Here is a 20,665-nt window from a genome sequence, read left to right as displayed (position 1 = left end):
CACACGTATATGTATAATATTATTTAAATCCATTCCACATATTTTTCATTACCGATAAATATATAATTATTACATCAATGATAACAAAAAGAAAGATTTATTTAAGTCGCACATATTTAATCGCAATTGTAATAATAATTCTAATAATTTGGAATAGCTCGTATGCATCATTTTTCTTTCACAATCATATCAGTCATAAACATCTGTAAAAACATTGACTCATCTGTGCAAACACCTATGACAATTGATGTCACATAATTACCTCCTTATATTCATCTCAACTACAATACTTGTTTACAATAAAAATTATTTTGTCGTCAAGCAAGTAAGACTAGTCTTATTTAAGCGGCATCGCGGATTACACATTGCAGAGAACAGAAACAAACGCTTTAATGGAAACCTGTCAAATCGAAAATCGATAAGATCGCGTAGATCAGAGTTCGGTAAGTACCTAATAATCCTATAAATTACCAGAAGGGGGGGACCAGATAATTGATTTAGGCGAACGAGCGTCCCTAATTGATTGAAGTCATCCGCCAGAGACGGCTCGTAGCGTCACACGCGATTTGTCACACACGAGACCCGCATTATTGAATCTCGCCTGTACCATCGCGCACTAACGATATATAAGTGCGAAAGTGAATTAACCCAGAACTCTACTTTCACAATCGCGCCATACCTCAGATGCGGGGTTACGAACTTAGCCAAGATGCATTTCGTGCATGTCAACACATACATTATATAATAGTAAATGGAAACTGCACCTCTCCAGACATATTTTGCTTTATTTATTTATAAATTTATTTCTTCGATAAATCAGATCAGGTAGATTATTTAATCCTTAATTTTATATATTATATATTTTACATAGCCTTGTCTTTATTTAATCGAATGACCGAAAGTATATCGATATCTTTTTACCGAGATTTTTCTCTTGGTATATGTATAAGTTGTCACCTACGATGAATCGTTGTAAAAAATATATCAAATAACCAAATCGCAAGATAAAAGAGCACACACGAGTCGCTTCACGAGTATTGACCAGCGCACAATATCATTTTTCATTTACGTCATTTTGGCAACGTTCCTTATCGTGGCGACTTATAGATCGAGAAGAGAAAGCTTCGCTATTCCATTAGCGGTAAGACTCTTATCGACCTGATGTATTTCGCTGATCGAAATTCCCGGGAGGACGGCACATCAAATTTCTTATCCGAGGAACGTGAAGCTCTCGAGATTCGAATACGGGCGAATCGAAAATCCCGGATGGAGCGCATGCCGGGAAAGGGATAATCTTACATCGTGAACAGGACGAACACACGGTCCATCTATGGCGTACAGCTTGGATTACGCTTCATTGTGGTGTGCCCTTACGGAACGAGACACCAATCTATCCGCCATTGTAATCGAGTGTGTGCCTATCGCAACGTGAACGAAACCTATAGAGATCTTTCTTCCGCGAGCCCGAAAATTTCTTAGGCTTCTCTTCCGCCCGGATGCACTTCCTTCGTGTTTCTTTCGCGGTGATATAGGATGTTCGGTAATAGGAGCAATTTGGAACACGTAATGACATATGTATTTATTTGTCAAAAATTAAAAAACATTTTTCTGAATAATAAGTAAATCATTCCTGAGTTGCAATCGATTAAGAAAAAAATTTGCACAAAGTATTATATAGGGTGCTCGGTAATTGATGAAAAACCTGTTATTGGCAGATTCTTAAGATTATTTGAAGTCAATTTTTCCTTAGCGAAAATATGGAGAGACGTCATCGTTTTTTGCGAGTTTCCAATTTTTATCATTATATATCTTTGTAATTAAGCTTTAAATTAAAATTCTATTAGAGTAAATGCTATCTGAAATTAACTGAAGACTGTAGTTTTGGTAATTTTTTAACTTCAAAAAGTTTAGTTGGCGAAAAGCGCCTTTTTCGCGAACTATCAATCAGCAATCGCTTATAATTCGCTCGGAAATTATTGATGCCTCGACATTTTCGCTGAGGAAAAATCGTTTCCAAATGATCTCAAGAATCTGCCATTAGCAGGTTTTTCACGAATTACCGGACATTCTGTATATCAAGAATATAGATCGATAATAAGATCTAACTCTTCAGTCAACCTTGTGAAAAAATTCATTTAATATTATGGAATCTGGACTGATTGCGCGCGCGCACGCACACACACACACACATACACATAATTATCATGATATTTAATATAATAACAATTATAAAAAAGCCTATATGAGAAGAAATTTTGAAAATAAATATTATTTCCAGGGAATATCATTCTGTTCAAGCACTTATTACCGAATATCCTGTATGTTTCTTTTACTCATGTTAATATCACGTGTATTTGTTAGAACGTTAAAAACATACATAAACACAGTAATTACAGTAATTTGCCTATTCTAATGTGAATCGTTAATTGGGATTTAATATTAGTAACCTTGAAAACAAAACAGGAAGCACGTTCACCTTTACATTTGCTGAAGTGTAAAGATTGTCACAACACCGTACGACACCTCGATATTTCGCAATAAAGTTATAAAACTGACAAGGAAGGTCAGTTATTTATCACAATGACAGGCACTTTGCTGAATAATTGCTAAATCATATAGACAAACGCCGATTGTCGGATTGGCAATTCAAGGAGGCGCAACGAGATGTTTTCTTCTGACTAACTCGCTGTGTGCGAGCGCATTGAATAATAAGTCCTATCCAATATTGTATAGTGCAATGTTAGATAATATTTTGTCCTTCGTTTGATGTGTTGCATACGAGAATAATCATTTTACCAAACGTCATTGCTTAACGCTGAAATGTGCCAAATTGATTATCGCCGATAAATTGGTTAATAATCAAATAATTCGGCATATCACACTGCGTGAAATGAGAACTGCCTGGTAATTAAATGTCATTACCCCACTCGGTCTTGGTCGAGGTTTATTTTAAATGCACGTTAATAAATTCGCGTTTCGCATTGAAACCGAGAAATCGGACGGTCTTGCAAAAAATGAAATTCGACCGACGAATGGATATTTACCTTGCAACGTAATGCGTATATTTGTCCATTGACTAGTGCATACCCGGTGTATTCACCCTATATCTATACCGCTATTATCCACTTGGACCCCGCCGCCCATCCCCGTGGATCTACTTCCGCTCGTCGCGTATACTCGTAAAATAAATCGTATAATCGGATAACGAGAGCTGCCTCCTCGCAGCTCGAACGAATAACTCGATCTCGGTGCGAATCGTCTTGCCCGGCAGCCCCGCCTGGCCAAACATATCGACTCTACCTGTGTTATCAATATCTCGGTAGAACCGTTGCGAAACAATCGCCTTAGTCTTTATAAATGAAGCATTCATACTGTGAAAAATTGTAATTTGATGACTTTGTTCGAGAAAGATAAACGAAAATTATACGATCTGTTTATTATATTTCTTCTTACTTACATTTGAGATTAATATATATTCCAGATTAATATTGAATAATTTTTAAAACTAAACTCTAAATATCTTTATAATTAAATGTCCAATATTATTCTTCCGTACAAATAAGATTTGATAAGGTTATTAAAATAATTAAATGTTATTATATACATATATATAAATTATTTATAATACATTTTTATATGTTTGCTTTTAAAGCTTGATTTTTGAAAAAATCGCTACTTTAAAATCGGAAAATTATATCCTATGTTTAATCAATTTTATTAATTATAATAGAATTGATTCTAAATTAAAGAAATCGACCGCAGAAGAGCTGTAAATTCGCGATATTTTATATAATATCTTCTTATATACAAACCTATACATAAAAGTTATTTTTCCGGTTGCCGCTAGCTGAAACCAATAATTTTCGCCTTCTTAATCTCGATACGAATTGTTCCATCAACATTTTCGACGTCCTCGGTGACGCCTGGCGCTATCATTACCACAGAATACACGCCCAAAGAGAGAATAAGCACTTTGACCCGTTATCAGTACTCGGCGATTACGTCGGTCATTGACACAAGAATCCGTTACTTACATAGCGGACTGAATACTCTGGATAATATTGCCGCTTGTTTACAGCGATTCAAGTAATTCGAAAACTGACATAAAAAACGTAATAAAGAAATGATATGCAAAAAAAAAAAGGTAAAATCTCTCATGAGATCTCATAATAGCTCTTATGAAATAATCATCGCTGTATTTTTTAATTCGTATATTTTTGAATAAGTAAATACCATAAAACTTAATTCTCCTGAGTCTCTCTGACTGTCTCTGGATTCTACCTCGTTATCATGATTTTTTAAATATACACGTTACATTGTGTGTGTGTGTGTGTGTGTGTGTGTGTGTGTATAACACATATATCTGCAGTCAGCATAAGCTTTTCCATTATCGCCTCGACGGGAGTGCGCACCAGGCGCGCCAGAGAGTGCCTCGACGTGCCAGATTCTATTCGCCGGCAGGCCGATCCCGCGTTTACCGTCTGACCCGCATTCCATCCAGGAGCCTGAAATTTCGCTCTGCGTCCCGTGTCCCCCGTCATTTCTTCCGCATTACCTCCTAGTGAGCGCAGCAAGTTCAAGCGCCTCTCGCGCGCGATCGGCGGAATATTTCTGTGTCCATCGCGCGCCAGGCGCCGCGAAAATATCATTCCGCAGGCTGAAGAACGCCTAAATTTTATAATGAAAGAATGATGCACCGTTATTTTCCTATTCTACTGGATTAACGGCTCTAATTAGAATTCATAATTTGAAATCCTTGAAATCATCTCGAGCACTTTGCGGTCTATACCGTTTAAAACTTTTTTTTACATAAATTTTTGATAAAAATTATGCTTATTATATTTTCTTTCACTGTATATTAGTCTTATTTATATCTTCCAAATTTTTCTTTCTAAATACATCAGTTGTTAATGTACGATTCATAACTTTTAGTATTTTCATCAGCACAGACGTGTGAACCAATGCCAAAAAATAATGCAACCGACGAAAGATGATCATAAGAACGATCGAAATACGGTAGAATATTAAATTACAGTACCACGTAAATACACGTTACCATTGAATACACATCTTAAAATAAACTCTTATTTTCGTAATTGCAATTGCATTTTACTTCGACTCCACTTCAGTTGACACCAGAAAGTGGATACCTAACAAGTCACCTTCAGCGTAACTACATGATGCCGCCTAATAAAGCCTTATCAAAATAAAGCGCTCTAATCAACATGTATCTCGTTGATTTATGTCACATTTGATATAATGAAAAAAACAACAATATAATTGCATTCGACTGTACATACGTAAACAATTACCAAACTTGAGTGCAAATTTTTGTTTGCTATTAAAATGTTAAATATTCCGATTAGATAAATCGTATATCACTTTGTGACAGCTGACACATCAAGATGTTACGCAATATCGCTACGAAATTGTGCACATCTTACACGGCTATATCTCAAAGTGCCATGTCTCAAACATTTTAAATTCTCTTTAAACGACTCTTTTAAATCTCTCGCTTTCTGCGATGACATACATCGAAGAAAAAAGTAAATTTTCTTATAGCTAATAAAATGTTATAATAATATGATTAGACATTATTATATTTCATCAACGAAAAATAATAAAATAAGCAAAGAACAGATTAATAAGGATAATGAATTTAAATCCTTCTAAACAAAGCTAATTTAATGAGATATCATACATACATATATATATATATATATATATATATACACATACAGGATGTACAGTAAAGATTGAATCAACATTCGCGAGCAGGTAGAGCGCATTGAACTGAATAGAAAAGTTTTTTACTATTTTCCGATTTTCGCAATAATTATTGAGAAATTAATTAAAAAATATCGACCAATTCATGCGAGTACTAGCACGTGACGAGAAAAGCCAGCCCGCTGTCACGCGGTTGCTAGTCGCACGCATAGTGTAACAGTGGGCTTTTTCTTCTCGCTGTGCTCCTAGTGGCCGCGTGACAACGGGCTGTCTTTTTTTCGCAGATTGCTAATATATTGGTGCGAAAATTAAATAAATTTTGACTATTACAATATTAAATTAAAGACAATCGCGGTTAACATTCCTAACAACTATAAAGTACAGTATTCAATATTATCTGCAATTAAGGAGATAATCCTTTTTAATCGACAAAAACGCGAGTTTTTTAATTTCATCAATTTTTATAATGGCTATACAGAATTATAAACATTTTTATATGATTAAGTATATGCATCAAGTATATGCTCCATGGAACAATCAGTTTTATGCACAAATCTCGAATGAGAGAATCACGGTTATAACGCACCGTCGCTCAACACGTCATACTTGTGTGCGTATTGCCGTGATTCTCTCGTGCGTTCGAGATTTGTGCATGAAACTGACTGTTCCATGGAACAGTAATATACATATATTTTAATCATGTAAAAGTATTTATAATTCTGTATAATATAAAAACTGGTGAAAATTTAAAAAAGTCGCGTTTTTGTCGGTAAAAAAAAAGCAAAAATCCCCTTAATATTTAAAGCTTTTAATTCTCACTTGTTTATACTGAGCTAAAAAATGTTGATTTATCATGTCACTATTCCTACGAATAATGAAGTTATCATTAAACTTTTGCTAAACAGAACAATATAGTATTCGATTAACATTGATTGGAAATATAATTGGCCATACATCATACTAATGTACTTGTCACGATATTGGCACAAATTATCTTGAAATTTTGTCCTCAAAGCTCGTCGATAAAAATAATTCACACTTCAGCAATAAAACTTTCTCTTTCATCGACGATAGTTGTAACGATATTACCCAATATGTGCAAGAAATGCCGTAAATATATACATCTAAAAAGAGACAAATGTATTTGCCACAACTTTCAAAACAGTGACCTAGTTTATATTTACTATGAATTATTGATATTTGCAGACAGAAAGAAAAATTGTAAAAAAAACCTGATAATTAATAATCAGTCACAAAATCGGCGCGTTCGTGATTATATTTCTGATTTAGTTCATATTTCATATTAAACGTACCAACGTGACAATACATATGTATATTAAACCGAAATATAAATACTCGCGATTTACCGATTTTTCGATACATATAAAATGTAGATTACGATTCGAAATATCGATTAATTACGAACAATTGTGTCTGTCCGTTAGTTATATTTCATAAGGCTGATCGACTGAAGTACATATATTGTCACGTGCGATAATCGTCACTGACATTTATCATCTCGTTATAGTAACCAAGGACACGCGTCTCACAAAACACATACTTAACTGAATTAGAGCCAGCTTGACAAATGCCGACATACGAAATTCGAAAGAATGTCAAGTACTACGCGTCACTTAATGTGGCAAACATACCACTTGAAATCAGTGAGCAACAAAGCGATCACGCATATATATGTATGTTATCATCATCTAATAGCTAATTTATACACACACACACATAATAATTACAATCGATAAATCATTTGAGATCGACGGATCTCGCAGAGTACGTCATTTCTACTTATCCCCTAGTTAATTGGTATTAGCTATTAGTTTCAGCGTAGCCTCTTGAGGACACTATACATTCATCGATTTGTTTGCAAAGCGTTGTGTTTGACTGTGGCGTAATGATGCTGGTAGTGACAAAAGAAGAAATTGAAATTATTTGGTTACTTTAAAATACAAATAGATAAATAAAATAAAATTTAAAAAGATACAGAGAAATATAAATGCAAACATACACGTCATGTGTTTGAAAGAAACATTATGCGCCAAGGTGATCTCCTATTAAAACCAGTTTAACCATCTGTCTAAAATTAAAATGAAACAATGAGAAAGCGCGTATTTAGTTAAACGTAAATTTAAGATGCGTTATCACGCAACTATAGCTCTCGATTATACTTTGACAATATTAAAATCTGACGTGTTAATAATTTATGGTAGGTTTATAATAATAAAAATGTATGATAAATTTATAATAATGTGCAGTGCGATTAAGTTTTCATATATCGTAATCATATATCACGCATGCAAAGCATATAAAATTCTCGCATTTGTTTCTACACGTCGCAACATTTGCTGTAGTGAAAACGTGATGGAATGACAAAATAGACATGAAATATAGATATCATATGTCAAAAGTATATTATCAAGCAACAAAATTAAGCCGAAACATTTCTTAGATAACTCATAAGGCCTTGTAACTTTTCTAATGCGTTGATCCAGAACAATTAATTATCAGGCTCTCGTCCCAATTAATAGCGAACTTAACTAGCTTCATAAAATCTTTTTTATAATGTCTATCAATGTCATGTGTGTGTGATGTCATATTATAATTTTTAAATGGTATTTTTCATATTTACCACCTTTTCTAGTAGAATAATTTCAATCATGATTACGTATGTATTACTATTCTATTGTGTTTTCGCAATAATTTCAATTCGTTCCTGTAAATTGATATTTAATTCTTCATTCAGTATTCAACGCATGGCCTTCTCTTCAAATGGCAAAATAACTTCGTAATATCGCAACAAAATTTATTCCTTTCTCTTTTTTATCCTATAAATTTCGATATTACAACTATTGCATCTTGTTGCAATCTCGATATAAAAGCAAACGTTTATCGAAATAAATGTCAGCAATCCTGATAAATTAAAAAAGAATAATACGTCATACATTTATAATTCGATGATCATGCACTTATATCATTACATATTAACGTGTTAAAAATAATCATTATCGTCGTCCAATACCATTTCAAAACTATGTATTGCTGAATTAGTAAGTATAATTGATAATGGTAACACGTGACTGATAAGAAAATAGATTTACCATTAAAGTGTATTTCTTTTTTTTTACAAATTATCTGTTTGAATAATTATTAAAAAGATGCAAAATTAAATTTAAAGATAATTATACATGATTAGGGAATTTCTCATTTTTACCACTAACCACTGATTAGATGATAATGTTTTATAAATTATTGCAATTATATATTGCATGTAAGTATTAATATTTGTATAGTATATTACGTATATTACGCATGTTACTTTTTAATTAAAACATATGCAAATCACTTTCAAATTAATATCCTGGTACCTAAACCTTCGTAAAATATAGTCACAATTTTAAGTCTATGTAATAATTAATAATTGTTTTTATAATACTTAATATATAATGGTCTTTTATAAATATCAATTAATTTTCTTCTTATATCGTATAAATTACACCTTTAAAAAAGTAGTATAATTATTAAGAAATATTATTCCTACATATGCTTAACTTACACAATTAGCGATTCCAAAACATAATAATATCGGAGCATAATAACATGTCGCGTGATATTTTCCTTTTTCTAAGCATTCTACTCTAAAAGATTGCATTATGTTAACATAATTTGCTGAGACTAAACTATTAATAATAATCAGAACTATTAGCGAATCACCATGACCGCGAGGTCACACGCGCAAATCTCATTTTTATTATTTTACAGGCTACTACACTCACAATCATGGTCGCCGATAACTGATAACGCGCGATCTTCTTGCGTGGAATTTCTTTGCCGTCGCGTTTCACAGACTGGAATTAACCAATCCAAGGAAATCAACACGAGACAACCATTTACTTGCGAGTAACGACGCGAGTGACAGTGTCGCGCGGAAGGGCCACAAATTACGTTACGTACTACACACATACTCCGTCATCTACGAAGCATCGCCCAATCTCTTAGCATCAGATTGAGAGATTGGCAGTCGTTCTCTACAGTTCGATAGTGGCATTAACGGTGTTCGTGCAGCCGCTCTTCCACGGTCGCAATCAAGATCCATACATTGGTGGATTCATCGATCATCAAGCCATCCCCTTGTCATTTGTTATCCAGTTGTAATTGAGTGCAGTGTATATACTACATCATTACGTCCAAAATCAAGGTATCTATTCTTTTACATTGACATGGCATTTTGCGTCATCTAAATTAAATTAAAAGCTTAATCAGATTTATATTGTAAAAAACTGGTAAATTAGATTATTAGAATAAATTATGGTAACTTTGCTTTTTTTATCAATTATTATGATTATTATTTCCATTTTTATAAATGGACTAATAACATATATACAAAAAAGAAATATATTTTTTTAAATTATTGAGAAATTGCATTTCTATTGCACTAAAAAAAAAACAGTTTTGAAAATACCAATGCAAGATACTAGTGCAAGATTTTTAACAGATTAGATAATTCGGTCAAGAACGATAAAAGTATTACATATTAAGATTTTAATATAAAATGTGAACAGAAAGGTCAAATATAATTTGCAATTTAATTAGGATTGGATGTGGGAAGAAAATGATTACTGCATAGATATTAAAAGACAGACAAAGTACAGTCGAATTTTGCTAACTCGAATCGTAAGAGAAAATAATTCGAATTATCGAGTGTTTCAAGTTACCAAGTTTTCGTTATAGAGATGCGAAAAAAAAATTCTACTTAAAGAGATTTTGTGGAATTTAATTTTTCGCTGTGTGTTATTCAAGAAGTTGTACTAACAGTGAGACAATGAGACTCATTATTGTCGTTTGTTCACACACTTAGTTTTAGCGAACGAATAAAAAAAGGAAAAAAAAAAGAGAAAAATGCTGATGTAAAATCTTTTTACTTCATTGAGTTATGAAGATTTTATTGATCACACTTCGAAATATAGAGGTCAATTCGTAACATTGACCTCTATATCTTGTAATAATTCGAATTGTAGAGGTAAACTTAGGTAGCTAATACGCTCAAAAAATACTTCGAGTTAATCTGCTATTTCTCTTTAAATCATAGAAGTTTTCTCTGAGGAGTAAATAAAAATTCGAATTATAGAGGTTTTCGATAGGTTTTAACGAAATTCGAGTTCATCTGTAAATCTCTTTGAACATAATATATAAATATAATAACTACACAATTTTTTAATTAAAATATCTTCTTATTTAACATACAAATCTATTCAATTATTCTTCTACGGCAAATGTTAATAAAAAAAATTATTAGCCTATTAATTGTAAGCAATTGGATAAAAATTGTTATTAAAAAACGTATTGATTATAATTATCAATTTCTATACAATTTAATTAATATTAATATATATATATACATACGGGGTGTAACAGAGCGCCCGTATCAGGCGTTTTATTAAACGATTTGTCGTAGCAAGTTGGGGAAAAAATTTTTATGATAATGAAGAATCGAATGTTGACATTTGCCGGAAAAGTCAGGAAATCAGAAAAATGGGTATGAACTTTATTGTTTCAAATCGGAAGGACACACAATGCGAAATCTTACTTTGAAATGAATTTAATGTAATGTTTACAAATCTACAATAAAATTAAAAGTATATTCTCCTTAAGCAAGAAAAATAAACACCGTAACACGAATTACAATGTTTACGTTTTGTTTGGAAGTCAATAGAAAGAATTCGAGCATTTGTGAATGAAAATTAATTATTTGTATTTTTTTTTATTAGTTGGACGGATTAAAAAATTTTTCCTATAAAATGTGTTTCTTTTTAAAAGTCCCATTCAATGATACCTCAAGTCCCTTTCCCATTTAAAATAATGAAGTTTATACCCATTTTTCCCACCTTTTCCAGGAAACAAAAATGTGACCATTTAATTCTTTACTGAGGCTTTTATTATAAAAATGTTTCCCCCAACTTTCAACGACAAATTGTTTTGAAAAAAAAACACTTGATATGGGCGCTCTGTTACACCTTGTATATATATTGTTATGTCTGAGAGTCGCGATATATCGAAAAGTCCTCGCGTTGAGAGACATTAATTCGTTCACGTGCGCACACAAGAAGTAGATGGAACCTTTTTAGGAAAGCAATTAACTTTATAAAGGTAATAATAAAGAAGAAACGAGAAAAAACATAAAGAGATTACACATCTTTTTAGCTCAAAAGCTGTCACTCAAAAACTGTTTATTTACATAGTAACCTAAGCTCATCTGTTTTTTAACTAATCAATATATTGATTGCCGTTGATCTCAGTTGACGGCAAGCCAGGCACGTAACAATATATATCTAAATCAAATAAACACAATTATAATATATATTACTCATCCGTTACACCCTGTATATATATATATATACAGATTTGAATTAATGTGTTTTTGCGAATTTTGATTGTACTTCTTATTATAAGTTTCTTATTATAATAAGTTAAAGTAGTAATTTTGTACATATTTATATATTACACATATTTATTTATAGAAATTATGATTTTTCTATATCTAAATCAAATAAACACAATTATAATATATGTTACTCCGTTACACTCTTTATAATTTATTTATTATAAATTATAATTGTGTTTATTTGATTTAGATATAGAAAAATCATGATTTCTATAAATAAATATGTGTAATATATAAATGTGTACAAAATTACTACTTTAACTTATTATGATAAGAAACTTATAATAAAAAGTACAATCAAAATTCGCAAAAACACATTTATTCAAATCAAAATATAAAATAATAAATAAAAGTGAAAGTCAGACCTAGGACATCAGATGTTAAAGGGAACGATAAAAATATTCAATAACAATAATTTCAAAATTATACATTATATAAATTCAAAATTATTATATAAAACATTTCGATCCTTATCGTAGAATCATCCTCAAAGAAACACAAGAATAATATTAATCTAATTACATAATATTAAATATTAAAACATCATCTACACTATAAATCTTAAAACAGTCACGAGTTGTTCAAAATAAAGGTTACAACGTATAAAAATTAAATTGGCGGCTCTGTTATGTAATAAAAGCTATCCTTCTTTAGCCTGTGCAAGCTCAATAAATTTATTAAGGTACATAAGGATTCTCTTCCAATATGAACGTTGCAATATGGTTTATAAAATCGATTGCCATGATTATGATGCATTGTGTATCGGCCAAACGAGTAAGCAATTAAAGATGAGAACATTGCAATCATATTAAAACGGAATAACGCCTAGCATTTTGGTTAGATTATTACCGAACATCAAATTAATTATGACGACTTTGAAGGGGAAAGGGTTAGTATTTTGGATAAAGAGAGCTTTATCGCCTTCGACGCAAAATTTCGGAAATGATTTACATAAAAAATCTAATGAATTGAATTTACAAGCGATATGGAACTCCTCTTAGTGATTGATAAACTTAACTTTTTTTTTAATTTAAATCCTTCACGACGGGGAGAATAAATTTTTGCCTTGCCATACATATGCTCAATTCTTAAAATTCTTCTCCCTTTTTCTTCTTCCCCTTTAACTTCTTCTTTCGTACAACTTTTGCCTTGTTTTTTTCTATCATTATCAAACGGTCTGTTATTTCGCACGCATGTTTCTTTCAGATCATTATTTACATTATGTTATGGTGATTCTCTCAGATATAAGTTAAATTTAATATAATATTACCTTCAAATTATAATACTGTTGCAATATAATTTTATAACTTCGTAATTTATTTGCAATTGTTTAAATCTGGTATAATGTCATACAGATTTTTATGCGTCTCATTTAATTATGTACATTCTCTATCTATAGGTGTTTAATCTTTGTTCTCAAATTCTTTGTCCGCTCGAATTGAAACCTTCGAATACGTTTTGTTCGAAATTATTATTCGGCATTATTTGGGAGCGATACACTGAACAATTCTTTTGTATTCTTTTGTTCTAACTGTATGGAATGATCATCTCGTTACAAAGTTTTTCAAATTCAGTCCAAGTGAGTTTGCGCGCAGCTCGTGATCGCTGCGCTCAAATAATTTATCTTTTAATTGTTTTGATTATTATTGCTTCACGTAATTCATTTAAGAGTTTTTCTTTATTATTATGTCTAATAAACATATGATCTCTTTTCATAAATTTATGTTTCTTATTTATATTATTTATTTGTCACGGTTTATATTTTTAATTTTTATATATGACCTTTATTTTGACCGATTCGCGATCATTTTAACATTTTTAATGTAGGTAATGTTTTAATATTTAATATGTAACTGGATTAATATTATACTTACATTCCACTGAAAATGATTTAGTTTTATGTAATAATTTTGAATTTATGTAATTTTGAAATTATTGTTATTGAATATATTTATCGCTCGCTCCAACGTCTGCGACCTTGACTCTGACTTTAACTTCTATTTATTATTTTATACTCTAATTAATAATAAGAAACTTATTATAAAGTTAATGCGTTACAACAAAAACATGATTTTCTTCTTTACTTTTTAGTTGAAATAAATGAAAATAGCATTTACATAAATGTAAATTTCTTTTTCAGTGTGAATATATGCAGTACCTAACTCAAGGATTTAAAATACAATCGATAATCTAAACGCATTGTGATACAATAGGATATTCAAATAAATTTCTAACAAACATCCGAGATGACGAGCGTGGACACAGATCTTGAGGAACTTATGTCCCACTTGGGTGAATTCAGCAAACATCAATTCCGACAGTATTGTCTGCACATGCTTGCCGCGTTTGTGTCCGGCGTGCACATGCTGAGTATATTGACGGTTGCAGCGGTGCCGCCGCATCAGTGCAACATCCCAGAAATGAACCTGTCATCTTCCATAACCGAGATCCATAACTTGACCTTTTCCGACTGGAACACCTCGATCATTTCGGAACATCTTCCGCGCCCCCTTGACAGCTGTCACTATCTGGATCGTGACAATGTCACCCAAGAATGCAGCTCGTGGACCTACGACACGACGTACATTCAGTCATCGCGCGGCATGGAATGGGACTTCGTGTGTTCGCGACGGTGGATGAGCGCCGTAGCTCAATCCTCCTACATGTTTGGCGTGTTTGTCGGCGCTGCCACCCTGGGCACTATGGCGGATAAGTATGGCAGGAAGATTATATTCTATGTATCTGTGATAGCGCAGCTAGTGTTCGGAGTATCGGTGGCTCTTGTGAATAATTACTACATCTTCCTGGTGCTTCGATTCTTGTATGGCATCTTCGGTTCTGCTGGTGCTTACATCACCGCGTTTGTATTGACGATGGAGTTGGTAGGTTCGTCCAAAAGAACGGTGTGCGGCGTGTTGCTCCAATTGGGTTTTGCTACGGGCTTTATGGCAGTAGCCATGTGGGGTGCTATAATCCATGATCGTATGTGGCTGCAGATCGTGTACGGTTTGCACACCATACTTTTGCTCAGCCACTGGTGGCTGATGGACGAGTCACCCAGATGGTTATGGTCGCACGGTCGCGTCGCCGAAGCAATCATCATCGTGCAAAAGGGTTTAAAAATAAACGGCAGCAACGTACAAGTGGACGCGGCCAAGCTTATTAGCAAATCAAAAGCAAAGCATGAGGTCAAGGAGGAAAAATCATATGGTGCGCTGGATCTTTTCAAAACGCCGAATCTCCGTAAAAAGACTCTCAATATATGTTTCAATTGGTTTTCTAATTCAATCGCCTATTACGGACTGACGCTCAATACCGGCAATCTGGTAAGCAATCCACTCCTTACGCTATTCCTCAACGTTTTGATGGAGGTACCGGCGTGCATCTTCGTAATATTTACCTTGGATCGAACCGGCAGGCGATGCCTGGTCAGTGCATTCATGATAATCGGTGGCATATGCTGCATCTTCGCCGCCGGTATTACTGGCATGACTGGTGAATTGGCGACCATCACCAGAATTACGATAGTGCTGCTAGGCAAAACCTGCGTGGCCGGCTCGTTCGCCGTCATATATAATTACACGGCCGAGCTATTTCCCACGGTGGTGAGAAACACCGCGGTTGGTATCGGCTCCATGTGCGCACGTCTTAGCGGCACGCTCACGCCGATGATCTTTTTATTGGACTCGCTGGACCCGCGAATGCCAACCGCGCTCTTCGGACTCACCGTTCTGACAGCGGGCTATATGGCGCTCTACCTGCCAGAAACGCTAAATCAACCGATGCCGGAGACCATGGAAGACGGCGAGAATTTCGGCAAGGGTGATACCTGCTTCACTACCTGCATGGGTAATAGAACGAAAATCGCCGCGAACGACCACGAGATCACGATGGAGCAGATAACACACGAGAGAGATGAAAAGGAGAGCACTAATAAATAAGGTATTGGCATAAAAAAATCCACAAGTGCCTTCGACCAATACTTATGACTATATCGCGGAGGTAAAAAGAGACGTACATTATCCTGGTGATGCAACGTAAAGTTACTAAGTTACAAAGCTGATAGAGATACCGGTTAAAGATACTTAGTCTTAAATTTCGCCCAGATTTAATACGCACAATTTACTCAAAAAAATTATTTTAAAATAATTTGTATTATTTATATTATATTATGTGATATTATATCATTATATTATTTTATTATATATAAAAAATTATTTTTTAACATTATATATGTGATATTATATAGATGATATTTTATATCTATTATTTTTTGGAAAAATTAAAATGTTTCAAGATTTTAATAACAATAATTATATAAATTTTATACATGTATTTTATATCAGAAAAAAGATAATATTTTTATACATAAGGAATATCAATTTTGTAAAATCATGTACTTTGTTGATTAAGTATAACAGCATTATACCATAAATTTCTGTACATAAGCGTTTGATAATCATTAATCACAAAAATTTCAATTTCATGGATGAGCAATCTTCGAGGAAGTAGTGATTAAAAGTTGCGCGGCACTGTTTTCCGCTAGCGTAAAATCCATCGCCATAAAATCCCTATGAATAATCCGGGAAAATCAACGAGAGAATAAATTCGTTTACATCTGACTTATCTCGTTACTTTCGACGAGATAAACTGGTTGAGAAAAGTTTAAGGGTTGTGCGAGAGAAAATAAAGAACCTGCAAGATGCTTTAAAGCACACATATGATTTTAATGACGAAAATAGCAATTTCGAAAAGATCTTCCAAAAAGATGTGAGAGAGATCCTCGGTGAAACCACCAATTCGCTCTTTCCCTAGCTAATGGAAAAACTTTGTCGTCCAACGGTTTTCCAATCATAAAGTTTGAAAAATGGTCGCGTCAGTTATCCGTAAATTTTTTTTGCCGTTAAATTAACGATGACAGAGAAAGATCTTATCTCTGGAAAGTTTTAATAAATTTTGCCAAACAATCTAAAGTGTTACGAAAAAATTGCAAAACATATCCTCAATTATATTTTATTGTATAATTATATTTTATAATCAATGTTACCGTAATATATTGTGTATGTGTATACAATATATATTTTAATATTTTTAATAATTATTTTTTTAATAATTTGTTGTAATTATTTCAAGTTTTAAAAGTTTCAAATATTTGTATTACTTACATTTAATGTATATATATATATATATATATATATATATGTTTTATGATAATCAAGAAACACGGTAACGTCTCGCGCCAAGTCACGTGCAGCAAAACGCTACGTCATGCGTAGCAATGATAAATCATACTTATACTATTGTAAGATAAAATACGTGAATAAACTTTTCAGTTGTTTATCAAATTATCGAAAATCAAATTGAATTCGTAAAATGTAAGTAAATTAATTGTGATTTCAATTTTGATTTATATTATTTGACTATCAAATATATATTAAAGAATTAAATATATTTAATTATATTTAATTGTATTTTATTAAACAAAACGATAAAGTAGAATTATAGTACTGTCTAATTAAATTCTATACTTCAAAAAGGTATCGCGCAACATGCGGCTAACAATAAGTATTAAAGTGCAATGTGCTTGCTATAAAAATTTCTGATCCTCAATGTTATTCCAGTTATCGCGCTTCATAAAATTTAACATTAAAAAAACATAAAATGTACATTTTACAGGTACACTTGTTGTTCGGAAAAATATTCTTCAGCGTTATATAATTTATGCGCAGATTTTACGTGACACAGCTGATAACAACAAGTTTTTCCACACGTACCTTTCCGTTATCCGACGGTAAAAAAATAACCGTCAACAGCGCAATGCTGGTTACATCTCTCTTTGGATGATGATTTGAGTTGGTATTAGAACATGAGCTTGATATATGCATATCGTCAATAATTTTTGTGAGATTCGCAAAATGCTCGAAATCAGCTGTGAGTTTTTGCGCATTCGCACTCGGATTTTATGCTTAAAATTCCATGTACGTAAAATCACTTAACATGACGAAACTAAATATATTATACATTGACTCAAAATCGTGATACTAAACTCCGACGATTATATGTATTAAAGTGTTAAGCCACAGATGAATAATTCATAAGTATAATCTTCTGAAAACTGAATTTCATTATCAAGTATTTGCTGAGCAGAGCGCACGCGTCAGTCATCTTGTTTGTCTTGGATATAGAAATTGTTATTTATTTAGTGAAAGATGAAAGAGCAATGCAGATATATAATTAATGTCGTCTGGAATTCTTCAAAAGTTTCAACAAAACAATAATACATAATTAACGAAACGAAGTAAGTAAAATATTCAATTTTATTAAACAGTATGTAGAGTATATTTAAATATAAATATCTAGAAAAAGAATAAATTTCAGACAAGATTCCCAACAATATCACGAAAATCAGAACACGTCCTCGAAAAACGGAGCAACTTGTTGTAATTGCGTGTTGTACCGCAGCTCGTACAGTTTATATATATGTAAATCCGACCCTGATGAATCGTGCACTCACCTGCGTTATCGAACGCGTACAGGTCCATGCGCGAGGGATGCTGGAGCGGGAGATACGAGAGCACACAGTGGCAAAGAGCGCACGTCGCCGACTGAACTCCCGCTCTGTACTCGCCCATTAAAACGCGGAAAACGTTGCACCAGCGCGCGCAACTCTGTCAAACATGGTGCGGTCGCTGTCACAAATTTGATCTTCCGTAGAATTGGATCGCAAAAGTGCCATCGTACTCCAAGATTCGTCGCATCTGATTTTTAGACGGCAGGCGCACGAAATACGAGAAGACGAGAGAGAGCTTCGCGCGATCAATAAAGATCGAATAACTTCTAACTATTAGTTCGAATTAAACTAAAGTTCGTTCCTCTTCGCACGATCTCGTCCTGCATCAAATTTAATTCGACATTCATTCAGCACAGTTCCGGAAAACCGGTGAATCAAGTTATAATTCGCAAAACTATTATTCTTGACATTTTCGTAGAATTATATAAATAATAAAAAATTGATAGTTATTAATATTATATATTACAGACTAATTTAAAGTAATTTTTATAATTATGTTACTGAAACTTGTGATCATGTCGCTATTAATCGACTTATTAGGATTATTTTGATTACTAAGCGTCAAATCAATATCTTTCTTGAAAAATTCCGAAACACATATCTTTTTTCAATTTAATCACGTTCTTTTTGCTGAGACGATAAAAACAGAGGAGAATTTCAAATTCTCATTTCCTAGGCAAGCTCTGGCAAAAGTACCATCTTTCCGCTTCGATAGGTGGAAACTTTTTATTGTGCTTTCATATCTCTTCGACAATTGCCGAAGCTCTTGGCTCAAGCCGATTAAAAAGCAAGTTCACGATCGATTTAATGCGTACGAAGCAGATTTCATTGACACCTTCGTTTAAATCTTGCATATAAACGCTATAGAAAATATTTATATTCTGAGAAAAAAATTATTCTGATTCAAACAGATATCAAATTAATTAAACAAATGTTAATTATCAATATTTACTTTTAACAATGTATTATAATCATTGTAATAATCGTAATCATAAAATCAATTTAATATTTGATACTATCAATGCAATCTTTTTCTGTTTTGTTTATGTCATTTTGTTTTATTTATTTAAACTTTTTCTTGTAAATATGATTGAAAGGTAATACTATTCTTTTTTACATTTGCTCATTGTTTTGCATATTGATAAATTTTTTCACGAGAAGATAATTATGTTTTAATTATCGGCTCTACTAGACTTTAATTAAATTGAGAACATCTTTGAATACACCATAAAACAGTTGGACACGTTCTAATTGCGAATTCTCGGTGACTCGTTTATAAGCAACGGGGATACAACACATTGCGCTATGCAAATTATTCTAATTAGTAAAGTCAGCATACAAATTTTAGTTTGTCTTTAGCAAGACATTTTGGACATTGATTAAATAAATGTCAGACAAAGTTGATTAAAAACGTACTTTTCATTAGAGATATTTTGAAAAATTTTAAGATTATTTCTTTTTAAATTATATTTAAAATAATTTATTTTCTTCAAAAATTACACAAAATAAAATAATATAAAATAGCAATTTTGCATTTAATTAAGTTTTTTTATTTTTAAATTTTAAGATTAAACCTTATCAGTTTATACAAAAATTCATAAGGCTTTATACAATTGAGATTGCACCTTTTTTAAAGATATAAAAAATATAAGCCAATTAAAACTGTTTATTAAAAAATTAAACATAAAGTTCTAATTATGCTCCGAAAAATTAAAAATAATTTCCATTTTTAAATTTAAAATAATATTTATTACATAAAATTCAAGAAATCTTTCTAAAAAGTATGTGTCAATTCAGGCAATTTAATAATGTTCGCATTCACAATCTACAAAATAAACTTTGTTAGAGCATTATGTCTGATTGCTTATTAATTAAAAATATACAAATACACGCACAATGGATAAAAAATATGGTAC

General features: G+C 32.4%; 2 protein-coding genes across 3 annotated transcripts in view; one reads left to right on the top strand and one right to left on the bottom strand.

The window, feature by feature from the left end:
• Window positions 1-18,804, bottom strand: part of Superdeath (Suppressor of ER stress-induced death) — a 33,942-nt gene extending 15,138 nt beyond the window's left edge. Inside the window, exon 1 of the mRNA XM_072892099.1 lies at window positions 18,693-18,804. The gene's annotated coding sequence lies outside the window, so the exon portion shown is untranslated. The remainder of the gene's footprint in view (window positions 1-18,692) is intronic.
• Window positions 365-17,523, top strand: LOC140665698 (organic cation transporter protein). 2 transcript variants are annotated; one of them, XM_072892122.1, is made up of 3 exons: window positions 365-443; window positions 9,499-9,934; window positions 14,319-17,523. In XM_072892122.1, the coding sequence occupies exon 3, from the start codon at window positions 14,425-14,427 to the stop codon at window positions 16,117-16,119; it is 1,695 nt and encodes a 564-aa protein (XP_072748223.1). In that variant the 5' UTR covers window positions 365-443; window positions 9,499-9,934; window positions 14,319-14,424; the 3' UTR covers window positions 16,120-17,523. The 2 variants fall into 2 exon arrangements, with proteins under 2 accessions (XP_072748223.1, XP_072748222.1); XM_072892121.1 differs by lacking the exon at window positions 365-443 and adding an exon at window positions 7,747-7,945.
• Window positions 18,805-20,665: the final 1,861 nt, after the last annotated feature.

The sequence above is a fragment of the Anoplolepis gracilipes genome, chromosome 5 (genome assembly GCF_047496725.1).
Source record: "Anoplolepis gracilipes chromosome 5, ASM4749672v1, whole genome shotgun sequence".
In the NCBI taxonomy this organism is placed as follows: domain Eukaryota; kingdom Metazoa; phylum Arthropoda; class Insecta; order Hymenoptera; family Formicidae; genus Anoplolepis; species Anoplolepis gracilipes.
Note: the sequence above shows the minus strand (reverse complement) of the source record. Positions and strands in the feature narration are given on the sequence as shown.

Coding starts and splice junctions, on each gene's coding strand:
- LOC140665698 (XM_072892122.1), top strand. CDS start 14,425: ATGACGAGCGTGGACACAGATCTTGAGGAACTTATGTCCCACTTGGGT.